Raw genomic sequence first — 17,595 nt, 5'->3', positions numbered from 1 at the left:
TTTCCTGACTGAAGCTGCTCAGTGTTGGTGGAGATTTCCCTTTTCAGCTCCCCGCTCTGAAATGACAAGGAAGAACAGCGTAATTTTACTGTTCCAAATCTTTAGCTCATTTGGACATGCATTTAACTGGATTTGCTATCTCTGGTGGTTACTTTTTCATTGAACCATGCTTCAGCCTCTTTACGATTTTGCTCTGCAATGACTTCATACTGTCCTCTCATGTCATTCAAAAGCTTGGTCAGGTCAGTTCCTGGAGCAGCATCCATTTCAACGCTGACTTGGCCAAATGCACTGCTTTGGATGCCCTGGAGCTCCTGAAGGGATTGAAAATAACAAAAAGTTTCTGTTACTAAAAGGCAGAATACTTCTCCCAAAAATATATGTAAAGAAATACATCTGATATAATTCTCTTTCAGCAAGATTCTGAAGGTTGTTTGCATATTTCTTTCACTCTTTGACTTAGTAAACACCAGAAGAGCAGCAAACAAAACAAATAATGAAACCAGGGTATTCCCACTGGCATAAATAAGGGAATAATTTGCTATTTCACAATTCCATCTGGCTTCTTACACGTTCACAAAGAAAAAGAAAGTACCTCTTCATGGTTCTTCTTGAGATAAGCCAGTTCTTCATTCAGGCTTTCAATCTGCATCTCCAGATCGGCTCTTGTCAAGGTCAGCTCATCAAGAACTCTGCGCAGACCATTGATGTCGGCTTCCACACTCTGCCGAAGAGCCACCTCGTTCTCATACCTGGAATCACAGCAATTAAATATTGCTTTTTACGTGGTTAATGATGTCAAATGCAAAGTATTGCTATGTACTTCTGTAGCTTTTAACATGAAATCTTAATACACATAATTATTACAATATTGCTTAAGAATTATGTGAAAGTATTCTACAAGGAAAACTATTTTTAAATACAAAATAATGATTTTCTTATAATATTAGTAAATTTTTGTAATATTAAGACATACTTACTTGAGTCTGAAATCATCTGCAGCCAGTCTGGCATTATCGACCTGAAGAATGATTCTTGCATTGTCAATAGTTGCATTAATGATCTGGAATACAAACAGTGGTAAGGGAATGCTTTTCTAGGTCTATGGCTTTGCAGCTTAGGATATCTGTTTACACAATTGCCATCCTAAACACACATTTAGACTTCGGGATCTACAAGTGTTTGTAGACCTGGATTCCATCACTGCCTTCTCCTTCTGCACAATACCAGTGCAATGTGACAGAGATTATTGCAAGTGTTGGTACCGTAGAATGAATTTCCTCTTGGTTTCTGAAAGGAATTTGTTACATTTAGACAAAATATTATTAGTTGAATTACAAATGTAAAGGTACATTAAGTACATGGCTTTGCTACCTTGTTTCGGAGATCTTCAATGATAGGATAATATTTACTGTAGTCATTCCCAGAACCAGGGATACCAGTACCAGGGCCACTTTTCTCATACCACTCGCGGATTTTGCGCTCCAACTCAGTATTGGCATCTTCCAGAGATCGTACTTTGTCCAGATATGCAGCCAGGCGGTCATTGAGGTTCTGCATAGTTTCTTTTTTTGAGCCAGAAAGAAGGCCACCATCCCCAGCACCACCAAACCCACCTCCAAACCCAGTTCCTAAGCCACTACCAAAGCCACTTCCTGACCCCCCACCAAAAGCACTGCCTAAGCCACTGCCATAGCTACCACCTAAACCACTACCAAAACCTCCACCCAAGCCACTGCTTAAGCTGCTCCCAAAGCCTCCACCTGAGCTACTTGCAAAACCCCCACTGAAGCCAGAGCCTGAGCCAAGCATAGAAGCAGCACCAAAGCCTCCACCAGCTCCACCACCAAACCCAAGACCGCTGCCACCAAAACCTCCTCCACCACTAGAACCAGACATTCGCAGAGATCCCCCGCCAAATCCGCTCCGAGAAGAGAATTGCCGGGGTGCGCTGCTTGTGCGCACAGAAAGGGCCATGGTGCTCGAGGGGCTCTGCTCTGCTGGGTGAAGCACACAGCGTGGAGCAAGGCACACTGGAGAACACTTGAACCTTTATATAGGAAGGCAATGGGTGTTTCAGGAGTAGTCCCCACCTCCTAGGAAGAGCTTGAATTCTTTCTCTCTCTCCCCCTCACTTGGAGGGGAAGTCAGTTTAATGTGTCCTGACCAAACTAAATGATACGTGATAGTCTAAATTGCCAATGGGAGTGGAAGTCTGGTGCCCTCCAGGTGTTTGCTGTGCGAGGGGAAATGGGTGGAGGAGAGCACAGACATCATGATCATGTTTTGCCATGTGCAATGGAGGGTAAAGTTTTCTTTTCTCATTTAAAGCCTTCCTAAGTAATGTTTTTGGCATTACATACCCATTTCTTTCTTGGTTTGGGGCTATTATTCCAGGTGTAAACTTAAGCCAGTGGAGTGATCCCTTTCATATCATCCTTGCCAGTGCGCATATCAGAAATGTGTTTCTAGTCATAATATGCTTCTGGCATGAACCGCATTGGTGCTCCCTGAATCTCTGATAAGAAAGAAGAAAAGTGATCAGCAGAATTGTGTGATAAGGCATGTGGGCAGCTAGTGGTCTGCAGGTTGATTGTTAATATGAAAACAAAAATAGACCTGATTATACCCAAGTTAATTTGTGTTTTCTGCGCTAAACCTTTCATCATGGCAATGTCTCTGTGCAATATGCAGAGCCTGTAACAACAGTTCACACTTCTGAGCTGGGAACTTCCCATTGTTCCTTCTGAATAGCTTGCTGTGATCTTAGGCAAATTATTTCTATATTTTGTGCTTTTTATAATATAAATCTAAAGCTCAAATACAGCTCTTCTGGTTGCAGGTTTAGGCATGGAAACCCTTCAGAACCAATATACCTTTCATTTGACGTTATTTTGGTAAACAGAAAATTGCTTTTTCATTGTCGTGGCTTAATTGTATCATTGCATTTGTCAACTGAAGTGTTTTCATTTCCAATTCATCCTCATCTGGAGTGTGGGTGCTTTTTTGGGCAGAAATTTATTATGAGCAGTAGATCAAAGGTTTAAGTAAAGCATTTATGTAGAAGTGAATTGATAGCCTGGACTCATGAGAGTGAAAGCAAAGCATTATTTCCTTTGGCAGGTGTTTCTGTACAGTAAATAACACACTGGGCAGGTGAGATTTCAAAGGGAGGAGGGTTTTGTGTTTATGTTGTCAAGAGGAAAATGTGGAGTCCTTGGAGTGAGGAGCTGGGTGAGGCATCAGGGACTTGCCTGCACAGGTCAGGGGATGTGCAGGTGTGGGAAGGTTGAACCAAGGTGGTGAACCGAGGTCCTTTCACTGCTGGAAGGCAAAATACAGTCTTACTGGTAAAATACCTGTGCTTGCTCTAGCCCCTGGAGATATGAACATTCACAGAGAGTGAAAAACAATAAATAGGCTGCTTCAATTTGTTTATTCATTTTAATTAATTAAGAAATGCAAATTGACACTTCGTGGTTATTTAAAAATCAGTTTTTACTGAAGTTGAAGCTGCATTACATTTGAATGGTAGTTCAGGTACAGAAAAGGTGCACTGAATCAACATTTGAATGTATTTTTAAGAACAAATCTAAATGTGCTGGTACATAAGAAAAACACAGATTGCTAAACTTTGGGTTGCAATTAACTAACAGAGAGTGTATCATCTCTATCTGGTAAATTCCTTTAGTTTTGTGTTGAAGTTTTGAGGGGGTGTCCATCAAGATCTCAGAAATAGCAGCTCTCTTCTAAAGGCTTTTCATTTATTAGTATGTTGAAAGTGTGAGAAAACTCAAGGCACTGGCTGCTGAAATGTACTGTCTGAAAACACAAGGGAAAGGTTCTTCTAGTGCTTTGAGCCGAGCCTGTGACTTTCCCCAGCTTGCTGAGCACAGCAGCAGATTCTGTCCCGTGTCTTCATCGTGCCTTTCACCAGCTTCAGTGCTTTGAAACTCCAACAGTAAGTGTTGTGTTGGTATTTTTCTGAAGTCCATTTAAATGATTTGAAAAGCTCTGATAAATCCCTGATAGAAGGCATTTGAGTTTCTAGTTTTTACTGAGCAGATTTTTAAATGTAACTAAAAAACTAATACTTCAGTTTTTCTTAGAAACAGTTACACATTGAGAACATGCTGATTTGTTTGTTTTTATGAAGGTATTCAGTCACTATGTAAGTAAACCCAAAATCTTGTACTTTGTAACTTACTGATTTTTATTAACACTCCCACACACACATGCGAAAGATTGAGATTTGATAGCTTTTTTTCAACCCTCCTGTTTTTTAGGGAGAATTACATTGGATTCTTTATAAAGAATCCAATAAAAGATTTATTTATAAATCTTTTAGTTTTGGCATCAGGTCCGAGAAGCTCCAACGCCATCTCCTCTCTGCTGGTGCCATTTACATTTTCTCTTCAATCTCCTTGACCTGAGAGGAGACAACCTTGCCATCAACCACCTCTTCAACAATTGTCTTGATCTTCTTAATTTTACTTGATTCTGGTAATGAAATCGAACAGACGATTAATTCAGTGCAATCTCCATTGACAGAATAACATCACTGCAGTAACCCCAGCAATGGGAAAATAAAGATAAAGGCACCTTTTCAGTGCACAGCTACTGTGAAGTCAGCTTTTGGGGTACACACAACATGAATGCTCTTCCTTTGAGCATCCTCTGTGTTACCCAAAATAATATAGTGGATGCTGTGCTGAATCTGTATCCCTCCTGATAGTTTTTCTTCTGTTTAGCACAGAGTTCTAGACCTAAAACCTAGGAATTGCCTTACTCTGGAATGGATATGTTTGCTGTTAACCTGGATTTCTATAATCCCTGTGTTTATCTGTTTATCTGTTCATACAGTTGATTGCTTTCTTGATTGCTTTCCAACGGTTGATTATTTGCTCTGAAACTGTGTTGTTTCATATCAGGCTACTTACTTCCATAACATTTCAATAGGCAGCTGTCAAAAGATAAGGAAGTTGGTGTGACATACCTTTTTCAACCTCTGCTGTAGATACATCCACTTGGAAATGTCTGTTCAAATAATAAATTAAATAATATAAATAGATGGCACCTAACATATTGCAGAAACCTTGTACCTATCCTATGTGTTTGATCAGGACAGGTAATGTCCATTCATCAAGACATTTAACTGGGTGTTTAAAAGAGTTTTCTCTGTTAAAGTAAAACTTGCTAAGTATAAGTTATAGGTGAAATTAATATACAGGCTCCTTTCTGCAGTGCTGTGACTTCAGCTCATGCAGATATGGCCAGAACAGCTGAATAGGCAGCATCCTGGCAGGTTTCACACTTCCACAGTCCAGGACTACAGACAGTGTTCGCAGTGTTCTTTGCTGTCACATGAAACTAAAGCAGTAAGTGCAGTGCAAGTGTTTCCTCACCTGATGTCCTCCCCTTCCAGCAGCTGGCGGTACGTGGCAATCTCCATTTCCAAGTGCGTCTTGATGTCCAGCAGTATGCTGTACTTGGTATTCTGCCCCTCCATGTCAGCTCGGAGCTGCCTCAGTTGGCCCTCTAAATTGGCAACTGTTTCCTGTATTTGGACTAGCTGATAACTGTAATGGGCTTCAGTTTCAGCCAGAGTGTCCTCTAAAGCCTTTTTCTACAGCCAAAGAGGAGAACAGAGATGAATTCAGGAGGATACATTTTTGTGTTAAAATAATATTTGGATTGAAAAGCCTCTCAGTTTCTATATTTACCCGTGTAACTGTCTACTAAACACACTCTATCATTTACCATGTTAAGCTCGGACTGTAATTCCAGCTCCAGCCCCTGGAAGATCTGTCTCCGGTTCGTGACCTCTTTCCTCTGGGCTTGCAGCTGTTCAACGCTGATTGCTACTTCCTGGTTCAGTTCTTCTGTCTGAAATGCAAAACCAGAGGGACTGCAAACCACACCTAGACATGGCTGGGGCTCTCACTGATGTTTAAGTCATCGACCTTACCTGCTTTTCAAACTGTTCTTTGGCTTCTTGACGGTTCTTTTCTGCCATTTCTTCATATTGCTTTCTCATATTTTCCATCATAGTTGCAAGATCCACGCCTGGAGCAGCGTCCACCTCTACGTTAACTGAGCCCCCCACATGTTTGCGCAGTCTCTCGACGTCCTGCAGCAGGGAGGGTTCTGTCAGCATCAGCCACAGGGAACTTTCCCTCCTGAATGCTGGAAGCTGATTATAATAGAGCCATAGGCCCATTCACAGAGATACTATTTGAATAGGTGCCTACATTTTGATGTGCTAATCTGGAGCTGAATCCCACCATAAGTGTAATATTCTTTCAGATTAACTGGGAAGATTTCCTATTCCTAGTGATGCTGAGCTTGTTTGTGCACTTAAACCGAATGCGTCCCTGACAGTGTTTGGCTGCTCTCACCTCCTCGTGGTTCTTCTTAAGGAAAATCAGTTCTTCATTCACCCTTTCAATTTGGGACTCCAAGTCAGATGTTGTTAAAGTCAAGTCATCACGAACTCGGAGCAGTCCATTAATGTCACTCTCGACGCTCTGCCTGAGCAGGAGTTCATTCTCATACCTGTAAAATAAGGCTTGTTTTGTCAGCATGAAAATGCAACTGTTGGTGTAAATGAATCACTAACTACTGCACCCTTCACTGTAAATTTATTCTTTTTCATGAATAAGAAGAAACATGAAAGGATTTATTAAATAACCATGGAACTTACTTCAGTCTAAAATCATCAGCAGCCAGTTTGGCATTGTCAATCTCCAGAACAAGCCTCGCGTTTTGCAACTGTGCAGCACCAATCTGAAAAGGAATGGTTGAAAGTGATGAATCTTTGCACATAAATGCACACTTGATCCATTTCTGAAATAAATACTGCATGCGGACTTCATCTCACTTAACTTTAGCTGTCTGTTAATCTTCTAGGTTTAAGCTGAGTTGTCTCTGAAGTACATAAAAGGAATTAGTGCTTTCTAAAAGACAAATTATCCTGTCATAAAATAGGTATATAAAATGGTTGGGATGAAGTGCTCTTTGGAAGGGATCTGCCTTTAAAGGATGGGAAATGTAACTGGTGAAAGGTATAAGGGGAAGATTTAAGGAAGTTCGTTGGAAACATAGTTTGACAAATCTGTCAGCTGATTTCTGTAGGGATATTTTATTGTTTATAGCAGGAATTCACCATTGCAAGTAGTGATCCCTCCTTTTTTCTGAGCATTTGGCATTCTTTTCTAAAAAAACCCACTTTGGAATTGACAGATGCTAAACTGTATTTAAATATGTAAATCTCATAAGGCAAATAGAATTAATTCATTTCAATTCAAAGATTTTTCCTGTATGAGATTGTTCACATCTGCAGGCTTGTATATGATATTACAGATTATGTAAAATCTGTCACTAAGTTGTATCTGATCAAAGTAAAGCATTTGTTTTTTGTATTTGAGGGAGTTGCAATTTGGGAAAGTACATTCTCCATAATAGATTATTTATCTCCCTAATAATTGCAATTCATGTATTTAGAGATGACTGTATGATATCTTACCTTATTCTGGAGCTCTTCAATGGTTTTGAAGTATGAGCTATAGTCATGCCTTATGTCTGTGGTGTTCTTCTCATACCACTCTTTGATCTGCTTTTCAATCTGGGAGTTTGCCCTTTCTAGTGAACGTACCTTCTCCAGATACAAAGCCAAACGGTCATTTAGGTTTTGCATTGTTGATTTCTCATTGCCAGTGAGCAGCACATCATTGTCACTAATACTCAGCTGGAAGTTACCCCCAAAGCGTTGCCCGTAGCTGGTGCTGGTGGATATGCGGGTGTCGTAGCCGCCAGCCCCCCCGTAGACGCTAGGTGCCTGAAGCCTTTGAATGGCTGTTTGCCGGGAATTCAACCCGCTGACACTGGGTGCTGTGGGGTGGAAGCGGGTGCTTGTACCCCACTGGGAGCTTCGGGTAGAAAACGCCATTGGGGTTCTTCGTCTTCTAAACTGGAACAGCTCAATCCACACAGAGAGCAGCTGCAGTGAAGAGCAGTGTGTGCTCTGTAAACCTTTATACTGTGTTTCAAAGAGGAAGCACAATAGCTATAAACCCCACCTCTGTTGACACACAATGCAACCAGTGTCAGCACAAACAGCACACAGTGTATTGCCCCCACTCTCCGTATGAAGTACCGGCGTTTTCAGCTGTTCCTCTGAGTTTGCGAACTCCCCAGGTAGTTTGGCTTGCTTTGTTATCATTTGGAATAAAAGATAAAGCACAAATAAACTGTTGAATCATTTATAACAGTGTACCTGCAGCCATACCCTCTATAGTCATTTTGAACAAACAAGCAGATTCTTACACCCATGTGCAGTGTATGAAATTAAAATGAGAGTTGACTATATGGGACAAGAGACTTAAAATATTTATATGTGCAATTAAGAATATATATCTGTTGAGTAAGAAACAGTTTGGGCCTCAGGACAGTCTAGGGCAGTGTATGAATTATTAGAATGGAGGCATCTGTACCTACCCCTTAATTCATTTTCTAGTAGGCACAAACCACTATTCAAACTTTAATTGGAAGGTTAATGCTGTAGTTAGTTTGCATTGAATATGCATTCATTTGGTATCAGAAAACCGTTACCAGATGGACACTGGCTTTCAGTACAGTTGAAATTAAGCAGCAAGATTATTGCTTTGCCTATAAATAAAGTAATAGGAACAGGAGTATTGGAAATCTTCACTGCACACTTTAGTTCACATATGTGCCACTGATGTCCACAGAGCGACGGGAGGCACTGACATCAAGCTTCCAGCATAACAACCTTCCAGCCCTCCTGGGCAGCTGAAGTTAGAGCAGAACAAGTTTCCATTGCACTGCCAGTACTTTAGTGTATTATTAATGTCAGGTAGAACAGTGATCACATATTGCTTATATTGGTGGACGCAGCTGCTGTACGCACTGGTCTTCAACCTTGAGGCAAGGAAATTGGTGAGACACTAAGCTTTGGAGGCATTAAACTATATGGGAAGCATCCTTAGGTTTCTGAGAACGCCTAGCTTGGGATATTCAGGCAAAGAGTGAAGCCTGTTCTACCTGGTTCTTCTGAGAACATGCATGTGCCAGGCCAAAGTGATCAGTGTTCAGGGCAGGACTTTACTGCAGGAGGATGTTGTGGATTGTCTGTGGACCTTGAACTTCTTTGGGTGTAATTGATAGTGAAAAACATTTATGACAGTTGAAACCAAAGTACACTAGTCATATCATTTGGCCTGTCACTATAGAAACTCCATCTCTAGTTTGTTAAAAATACTCAGGCTGAGTAAGAATTGACCATGTTAGCAGGGAAGAGTTTACATCTCTGAAACTTCAAGAGAAATACAGCAAGAGATCCTGCTATAGTTACATTTCTTGGCTCTGTATTTCACTGCTTATATTTCTGGCAATGTTTTATGATAAACATTCTTCTTTGTCTTTTTAATATTTAGTAAAATTACATTCCATGTTACCTTGGTATTTTTCCTAAACACCACTTGAAAGTCCCATTTTTAGTTTTATTGAGCAAATGGCAAAGGTTATCAGCTTTCATGTTTTGCCTAGAAATGCAAACAGGTTGAGATTGGCTTTTGTGGGTCAAATTCCTCATCTGTGTATTCACAACTATCCTAGCTCTGTATGGAGAAGCAGCTGTGTAGTTTGAATAGCAAAAGCCATCTGTGTGTATTGGTACATTAATGCAGGTGCTTGAAATATACAGAAGCTGGATACTATTTAGAAAAGTAAGAATAGCATAAAAATACATTTTAGATTGATAGAGAAATAGAATTCACTGATACTTAAACATTGCTAAACTTTCCTCTAACTTCACCAATACAGTGATCTGAATTGAAGTGGAGTCAGGATTAGGGCAGATGCTTGCCTTGTGTTCTGCATCTGCTACTTTAGGTCAAGCTGAACGTTCAACAATTTTTTTCCTTCCAGAGTTCTCTTGACTATTAAGCAAAAGTGTTCCAGGTGAATGCAACTGGAAACACGGAGCAATCGTGTTGTTCAGACACCCAAGTTGATCTGAAGTTTCTTAGTGTTCTTCTCCAAGTTGTTTAATGACAATTTGTCTGGACTTAGCAGTTTGTGTATATGTCTGTTCTAAAAAATAAGCTGTAATGTTTGCAAGAATATTACTAAGACCAGGATAGGCATCACTCACACCAGACGTGGGCTTTGCTCCTGGTTTGTTTTTTTGTTTCACTAGTTTTTTTCGTGGAATATCGTGATGGGTTGTACAAATCACTGGTGATTGTAGGAGTGCAAACCAGGGGCTGTACCTGCGCCAGTAACTGGGAGCAAGGGAAGGCTCAGACGGGCGGAGGGCAAGTGGCTCCTCATGGCTCCATCCTTGGGAGCAGCCACCACCTCCACTGGAGGCTGGACTATGCCCAGGTATTATCTGTAAGAATATGGGCTGTCTTCCTGTTGTTTTTTTCAAATGATACTGGTTGTAACAGTAAGTAATTGAAATAGATGTTGAGCAGGCTAAAAATGGCTGGCGTCTGCAGGTTTGATCAATGCTGAAGAAGTGCTGGTGCTTTAGTTCAGCAGTGCAGTTTCCAACTCACAACTGGGTTGTGAATGCTCTGCAGAGGACAGTCCCTGATCATGTGTAACACTTCCTGTCAGTGATGTGCTTGGCAAATGGCTTGTGTGTACTGATAATAAAACATTCATGGCAACAGTAATCAATTGTTTGATTTCATGAAGAAATATCACCTGTGAGACATAAGTTTAATGTGTCTTGGAGAGCAGAAAAAATAAGTCTTGCAGGGTTATGATAACATGTGCATGCCACTTAGTATTACTCACCTTCGCTAACCAGTCATGGGTAACCAGACTTGAGAGCTCAAGGGAAAAAGACACACCCGGCTTTGGTCATGCATTTGTGCTGCCTTTAGGTGGAACATTGCTTTTATTTTGGCTGACTGAGGATTTAAATAAAGAAAAGTCTTCTAGTTCAGTCTTCAGTGATGATCCATCCCAGGAGGGAAACCCATTGGCCGATTATACGTCGCTGTAACTGTGTTGCTAATCTCAGTTTGGATTTTGTTTCATAAGAATTTGAATCTGAAAGATCTCTGACAATACAGTCCTGAAAAGACTTCCACTGTACAGTGTTCAGTGAAGGAAGTTGTTAAATTCATTGTTCAATATTCAGCCATATTTCAGTATTCGTTATTTCTGTGTCTGAGAAATTCCCCTCTAGTTAACTTACTTGTGAGAAGTTACTTCCAGATTTATGCCAGACAACTGGTTTACAGTCAAGGGAGCAGTTGTAAAATGAGCTTTCAGGGGAAAATCTGAGTGAATTTTTCATGTAGATATGAGCCAATAGCGGATTTAAAATTACTATTTTTCAAAATGAGTGCAAAAAAGTACTTAGGACAATCCTTTACCCTGAAAACAAACTTAAAATCAAATAGTGTGATACTTGAAGTGTTCCAGATCCTGGAGTGGTGCATAAGATGTGGGTTGGTTACATCCTTCCTCAGCCACAGGCTGAAAATAAAGTGAGGAGCTGCCTTTCCTGTCCCGGCTGCTCTCCTCCAGCAGGATCACATTTCAGTGCCAACAACAACAGCTCCAGGCCATACAAATGAACCTTCTCTTTTTTCTCCCCTAAAAGGATCATTAATATCAGCTCTAATACAGTCTAACAGACTGCCAGGCAGGTCTTTTCCCCTTGTAAAACTTACGTGCTACTGAGGACTCTGTGGAATGAGAAAGCCAGCAAGCTGCAAAAGGTTCCGACTTCCTGCTTTTCTCAGTTCCGGAATGCTGGAATAGTTCCGTATGCATGAGAAAATATTACCTATTTATCTGATTCAGTAAGCAAATAGGATTTTCATGGCCGTGTGCAAATATATGCACACACTGACAGCACAGCAGAGGAGATGCGGTCACACACACACACACTGTCCTGCCTGTCTTCACCTTTGTGTCCATTTTTTTTCACTAGCTTTTAGAAAACCCAAACCTTGTGTGTTCAGGGACCTGACGTGGGTCACACTCGGAACCCACGAGTGTGGTTCTAATGAGAGAGTGGTTCTAAATGAGGGAGAAGCACTCATTTAGTTTTCAAGGGTGTATTTGCAGGGTAAAATTGTCAGGAGTTGCCTGGGCAGAAATACTGTCCCAGCTTCAGGATCTGCCAGGTGCTCAGGTATCCAACCAACAACAGAACAAGAATGAAAACAGGCTGAAAATCCATCTCAGTACTGCCCTTGAGAAGGTTGTACGCTTTTGGGAATGTCCATTACAGAAATACTTGAACAGATTGCCAGTTAGACACTGTCTTAGGAGCCTCGCAGGGGGCACAGGTATTAACAGGAGGAGCCCCACCGCAGCGCCTGCCCCGGGGCCGGGGCCTGGTGTGTATCTGCCTGGTTGTCACTAGAGGCCACCAGACGCCTTCTGAAAGAGTTCTGTGTTCACATTTGCGTGGTACTTGCTGCAGCGGGAGGCTCGGTGCTGGAACCTGAGCGCGGTCAATGAAGTTCACAGATTACATAACAGAATTTCACATATTATCCACTTTCTGCTCCTATATCCAGAAGAAGAATATTTTGCATAACTCTTGTTGCCAGATGTTTAAAGTAATATTTCTCTTTCCAGCCACGAGCTGTAATTATTGGAGTTTTGCCTTGTGTAGGGCAGTAAGTTTGTAAGCAATCGCAAAAAGCACTATCCAGCTGTCTAAGTCTTGAAAGCTGAATTTCTTAGGACAGGAATGTGCATTATCCCTTTGAATTATACCCCTTCCTTTATGACTAATACTTAAGTATCTTAATTTTTAGCTAGCAGTAAACTCTGGACATGAAAGAAAAAGTTTCTTTGGGTTTGTTTTTATGTCTTTTTTTTTTCCTCCATAGCAGCAATGTTATTTCCAGTGGAATGTGTCTACTCACAGAATGTCTTGGTAACTGAGTTGCTCCCATTGTGTTTGTTTTATGCATTCCATGCTTTAATGTCTTGTGTGTGTGCTGAAGGACTGCAGGGCTGAGCCAGTGCTGGGACTTTGTGTCTTAGAGCAGCAGACTGTGAGTGTCTGCTCCAGAGAAGCACTGTAGAGTTGTCAGCTACTGCAGCTGGTTTGTTCCTCCTTCTTTTCCCTGCCTGCTCCAAATAATTATTCCTCTCAATTCAAATACATGTTTCTCAAATGATATTCCTCGGTTTTATTGCTTTCTATAGAGCCTAATAACAGCCTATCAAATGTCCTTTTGACTTGTCCTTAGGATGTTGGAAAGCAAAAAACAATTACCCCTGAAGTCTAGATAGTTATTGAAAGTGCTTTCACCACAGCTGATGTTATGATTTTATGCCTTTAAGCTTCTGGTGCATATTCAAACTTTCAAAAGGCAAATTAGTATGTCCAGAAGGAGCAGCCATGCACCTCCTTCACCATTAGGTCATGTCTAATGCTGTGAGCTGCTGTCACAGGGACAACAGACTGTAAGATGTTGATGCTTCTGTTTCATATGATATTTTGGCAGATATTTTTTTGTGCTAGCCCCTGGATGTGTGGCTCAAGAGGCTTATTTCACTCTGGTCATACAGTTAAAAATAGCATAAGAATCCATGTTGGAAATACTGAGGAAGGAATTCTGAGGAAGCAGTGCATAACGAAAATTCACGTCATTTCACAGGGCCAGAAGTATGAACAGAGTCAATAGTTAAGATGCTTTTGGTGTGTAATTGTGGACGTTGGGAGGATGGGGGGTGCAGGCCTCTCAAGCCTTATTCTTCCCTTGCCTCCCTGTTTATAGGTCCTTCCCTTTTCTAAATGATTCATCCACAGGACCAGGCATCTCCCAGCAAAACTGTAGAAACCTTTATAGGTCAGGGTGTGGACATTGTGAAATGTTTTACTGGCTCTTCTACCTATTCTCTTTCCTTCAATAATAGCATGTGAACAGTGGTTTTAGCAGTGCTATAAATGCTGGATTCTCTTTTCTTCTCTTTCTGAAATGACTTCATTAACTTTGCACCTGGATTAACAAGGCAGCAGAAAGCAGAAATTTTGCATTCTACAGAAATGTCTTGTTCATAAGTAAGAAAGAATCCTGCCAATGTGTGGCCACATCACCAGAAGGAATGTGTGATTAATAGCACAAACCACTGTGGCATTACCTCATTGTAGACTTCTTCCAGGGGATCAACAATTCACTTACCAAAGCTGCGTACTGTAATACACCTTAATAAGTTTTACCATTTCTACAAGTGAAATGAGCTCTGACTCATACACATCCTGGAGTGCAGTCAAGTCTGTTATAAATCACCTTGGAGGATTATTTAGTGCAGGACTTCCTTAAATGGCAGGTGAAACTACAAGCAGTGATTTGTGAATGCAGATGGTTTCAGCCTCCTTTTATAGACTGTGAGCTCCTGTGGCTTGTTGGTTTGCGGGAGTATTGTTACGTCATTCCCGTAGTCTTAGAAGGGACATTCTCTTCTCTTGATAATTTTTTGTTAGCCTATTAGATTTATGGCAAGTGATACATATTCACCTTGAATGGGTTATTTTTTATGATAATTCAGATTTTTAGAACTGCAGTTTCGTTGGGCCTCAGTCAGTCACTGCCTTGATGTTGAAACAGCACTTTTGTGTATATTTAATACTGAAGTAGAATGAATACTAGCTGCTGGAGTTCAATCAGTTTTAGTACAAGGAATTAGTAAAATTATTTTTCAAGCAACACTGAAGCATACTCCTGAAGGTTTCTTTTCCTTCAAGACACTGATCTGAGACTAGGAGAAAGGAGCATGTATACCATCTCTTTTCTAAAATTTCACAAAACACTACTGCATCACCAAAGGCACCCAGGCCAGTGCTCTGTATGGACTGATGAGTAGGGCTGTTGGCACATGTGCATTGAAGAACATGATCAGTGTGCAGGGTCTTGCCCGGCAGTACATGCTGGAAATGAATCCATCAAGTTCTCTTTTCTGTGCCATCAGGTACACAAAGTATTGCTGTAACTGGAGAATGGCTCTTGGGGAAGTTGTGTTGTCTAATAGCTGGGTAAGTAGAAGCTGTGAAGTGATGAAGTCTCATTTAGTCGCTATCAGTGACTTTCTCTGCAGCCTTGAGCAAGTTGTGTCATCTCTTTTCCAATTTCTCAAGCAATAAAACGGGAATGTAAAATGGTAATACCACCCCCCTTCATTATCTCCCTAACTTCATCTCTCAGCATGTTACAAGAATAGAATGTTACCGGTGCATGCAAGTGGTAAATATAAGTATCATTAGTTATTATGTAGGGTGCAGACATACCCTAATACATTTAGAAAAGCATAGCTTATCTGCCAGAACACAAGTTCAGAAATAATGAATAACCACTAGACAGGGCAACATGTGGCTGGGGACATGGTATCATAAACTGTGGAACAGAAAGGAAATCTGCAGTTCTATTCTAAAGCTGTGAATAATCCCCCAGAAATAACCCACTTTTGCTATAGAATACTGCTTTTATTTAGAAACCAGAATGTAGCGTAACTCATGTTTGTATGTCTAAGGACTTTCTGGTTTACTTCATGTGTTAGAGCCATTGCCCTGTGTGACCATCACAGAATGCACCGGCATAGGGGTGAGAGAAGGTTAAAGCCATCAGGGAAGTGGTGTGGAAGGGGAATTCTGCTGCGGCTTGGCCAGTGCCATTGGGAGCGTAGCTTAACACGGGAGTGTGGGGAGTGCATCTCTACTGCTGTGGGAGGGGACACTAGGGCATGGGTAAAGGCAATGCATTGCTCAGGAATGTGAACTAGGGACAGGTGTGTTCTATAAAGCATGTCCATTTTTTGTTTTTTCCTTCTTTCCTTGTAGTTTAACATAAGCAGAGCCTAGCACAAAGCAGAGATATTTCCCTTTGATTTGGAAATAATAAATAATTATTTTTGTCACAGCAATGGGATTATGCTCTGTAAATGTGATAAATGAATATAGCTTTAAATAACAGAGAAAACTGTTCAAGAAAACCTGGGCACATTTTGCCCAGATGCTGCAAATGCGAAGTCTGGCTTGTTAGGTCTGGTAAGCCATAAGGAAGGACATTGTTAATTAGCCAAGAGTTACTAATCCTGTACTACAAGTTTTACCCAATTTAAGAAACCATTAGGTAATCCATTCAATGCTTTTGGGATCTCTTTGTGCAACAAGGGTGGAGAGCTGGGGGGGGCCGAGGGGAATCCTGAGCTGGTCCTAACATGCCAGTAGGAAAATACTGTATCATGGAGATGGACTTTGTTTATAATAAATCTGCATTTTCTTTGAAATTTTCACCCTCTTTTGTAAGCCTTGTTTCAAAGGAAAGCTGGGAGCAGGAGTCCTGTCTGAGAGTGCCTTAGGAGTGGGTATGAAAGAGCACAATGACAGTTTTGCTCATGAATATGAGACTGCCCTGAACACACTGGTTTATATGCAGACACTGACTTTGGAATGCAAATCTGTACAGACACTCAGTGTGCTCCATTTTGTCTCTCTTCATTCTGCTTTACAGTCTTCCTCTAAACAGGCCTAATAATAGTTCACTTTTTGTTGCTCAGTTTTTGTCTTTGTGTATCATTGGGAGTTCTCCTGTTGCTGTGAGGGTCTCCTGCTGGGGCAGTGCTTGGGCTGATGGGAGACGGGAAGAAGCTTGAACTTGGCTTAAGCATTTGGGCCTCTCCCTTGCCCATAGCACATGCCACATACACCAGTCTGTCCTGATCACTGAGCCCATCACCAAACCCAGGGAACATTAATGTGAAAGCAAATAACTGAAATGGCTTTTTGAATTAAATGGGTCGCTGAGAAAGAATGAGAGTATCTGGAAAAATATTTGTGATCTTTGAAGAAAGGGGTGTAAAGGCAGTTGAAGAAAATTTCTCTAAGGCTGAAGAACAAGGAAATGTTTCTGGGTGACTGCAGTAGTAAAGTGAGTGTACTTTACAATAATGATACTAATAATGCTGTTTTAAACGGTGACATTGAAATGTTGTGTATAGGGAAGTCTAATAGTTTTGCTTATGCAAATGTCACGTGTATCTTGTGTCATCTCTTTTCATCTTTGTTCTGATCTTCCAGTTTTATACCTTCCGAAACAATGAGATTTCTGCAGTCCTGACCTATGTCAGTAGCCTGCCACTTGGGGCTGGTGCATGTGTAAGAAAAAGCAAAATAGGAAATTCCAACGACCAGAACAAGGAATGGAAAAGAATTTATTGGCTGCAGTGAGGTATATGCTGAGAAACATAAGACCAGGAGAAAAGCTGAGAGATTATTCACTTTAAATTATAGTTAATTTGCAGAGCAATAAATGAATCACAAGATGGAGATTCATGCCCCAGTGAGATGTGCATAATACATATGTTATCAGCTCAGCCAGTCATTTTCATTGAATAGCTTTTCTTTGGCATTTTGATGACTAAAAGCTCTTTAAACTTACAGTATCAGCTCTACCTAGCTCTGTAGGGCACCTTTGATCATTGGGCTGCACACTATGTGAGGAGAGAGCTCACAACAGGATCCCTGTTTTACACACAGGGAGACCAACATACAGCAACATACAGCTGTGTAGCTGCGCACAAGGGTTGTCA

The 17,595-nt window shown here is 41.0% G+C and overlaps 2 protein-coding genes across 4 annotated transcripts in view; both read right to left on the bottom strand.

Moving 5' to 3' along the window:
- The window catches only part of KRT12 (keratin 12), a 3,303-nt gene extending 1,404 nt beyond the window's left edge, over positions 1-1,899 (bottom strand). For both annotated transcript variants that reach the window (XM_010011413.1, XM_010011414.1), the window contains exons 1-5: positions 1,375-1,899; positions 981-1,063; positions 596-752; positions 153-314; positions 1-56 (exon numbers count right to left, since the gene is read on the bottom strand). The exon at positions 1-56 is cut by the window's left edge and continues 82 nt beyond it. In XM_010011413.1, the coding sequence (XP_010009715.1) occupies positions 1-56; positions 153-314; positions 596-752; positions 981-1,063; positions 1,375-1,899 (983 nt within the window). The remainder of the gene's footprint in view (positions 57-152; positions 315-595; positions 753-980; positions 1,064-1,374) is intronic.
- A 2,503-nt stretch (positions 1,900-4,402) lies between these two features.
- Positions 4,403-7,948, bottom strand: KRT20 (keratin 20). 2 transcript variants are annotated; one of them, XM_010011416.1, is made up of 8 exons: positions 7,526-7,948; positions 6,704-6,786; positions 6,399-6,555; positions 5,969-6,130; positions 5,761-5,886; positions 5,406-5,626; positions 4,997-5,037; positions 4,403-4,500 (listed from the first exon to the last, which is right to left on the bottom strand). In XM_010011416.1, the coding sequence occupies exons 1-8, from the start codon at positions 7,946-7,948 to the stop codon at positions 4,403-4,405; spliced, it is 1,311 nt and encodes a 436-aa protein (XP_010009718.1). The 2 variants fall into 2 exon arrangements, with proteins under 2 accessions (XP_010009718.1, XP_010009719.1); XM_010011417.1 differs by lacking the exon at positions 4,997-5,037 and having other exon boundaries at positions 4,403-4,518; positions 5,410-5,626.
- Positions 7,949-17,595: the final 9,647 nt, after the last annotated feature.

The sequence above is a fragment of the Nestor notabilis genome, unplaced genomic scaffold (assembly GCF_000696875.1).
Source record: "Nestor notabilis isolate BGI_N333 unplaced genomic scaffold, ASM69687v1 scaffold31873, whole genome shotgun sequence".
Lineage (NCBI taxonomy): Eukaryota > Metazoa > Chordata > Aves > Psittaciformes > Psittacidae > Nestor > Nestor notabilis.
The sequence above is the reverse complement of the archived record's forward strand: the minus strand, read 5'-3'. Positions and strand labels throughout refer to the sequence as shown.

What these genes read in the sequence shown, in the direction of transcription:
- KRT20 (XM_010011416.1), bottom strand. Translation starts at nt 7,948, where the DNA reads ATGGCGTTTTCTACCCGAAGCTCCCAGTGGGGTACAAGCACCCGCTTC. An exon ending in TTAAGAAGAACCACGAGGAG is followed by an intron (nt 6,131 to 6,398) that starts GTGAGAGCAGCC and finishes TCCCTGCTGCAG; the next exon opens with GACGTCGAGAGACTGCGCAA. An exon ending in AAGAACAGTTTGAAAAGCAG is followed by an intron (nt 5,887 to 5,968) that starts GTAAGGTCGATG and finishes TTTGCATTTCAG; the next exon opens with ACAGAAGAACTGAACCAGGA.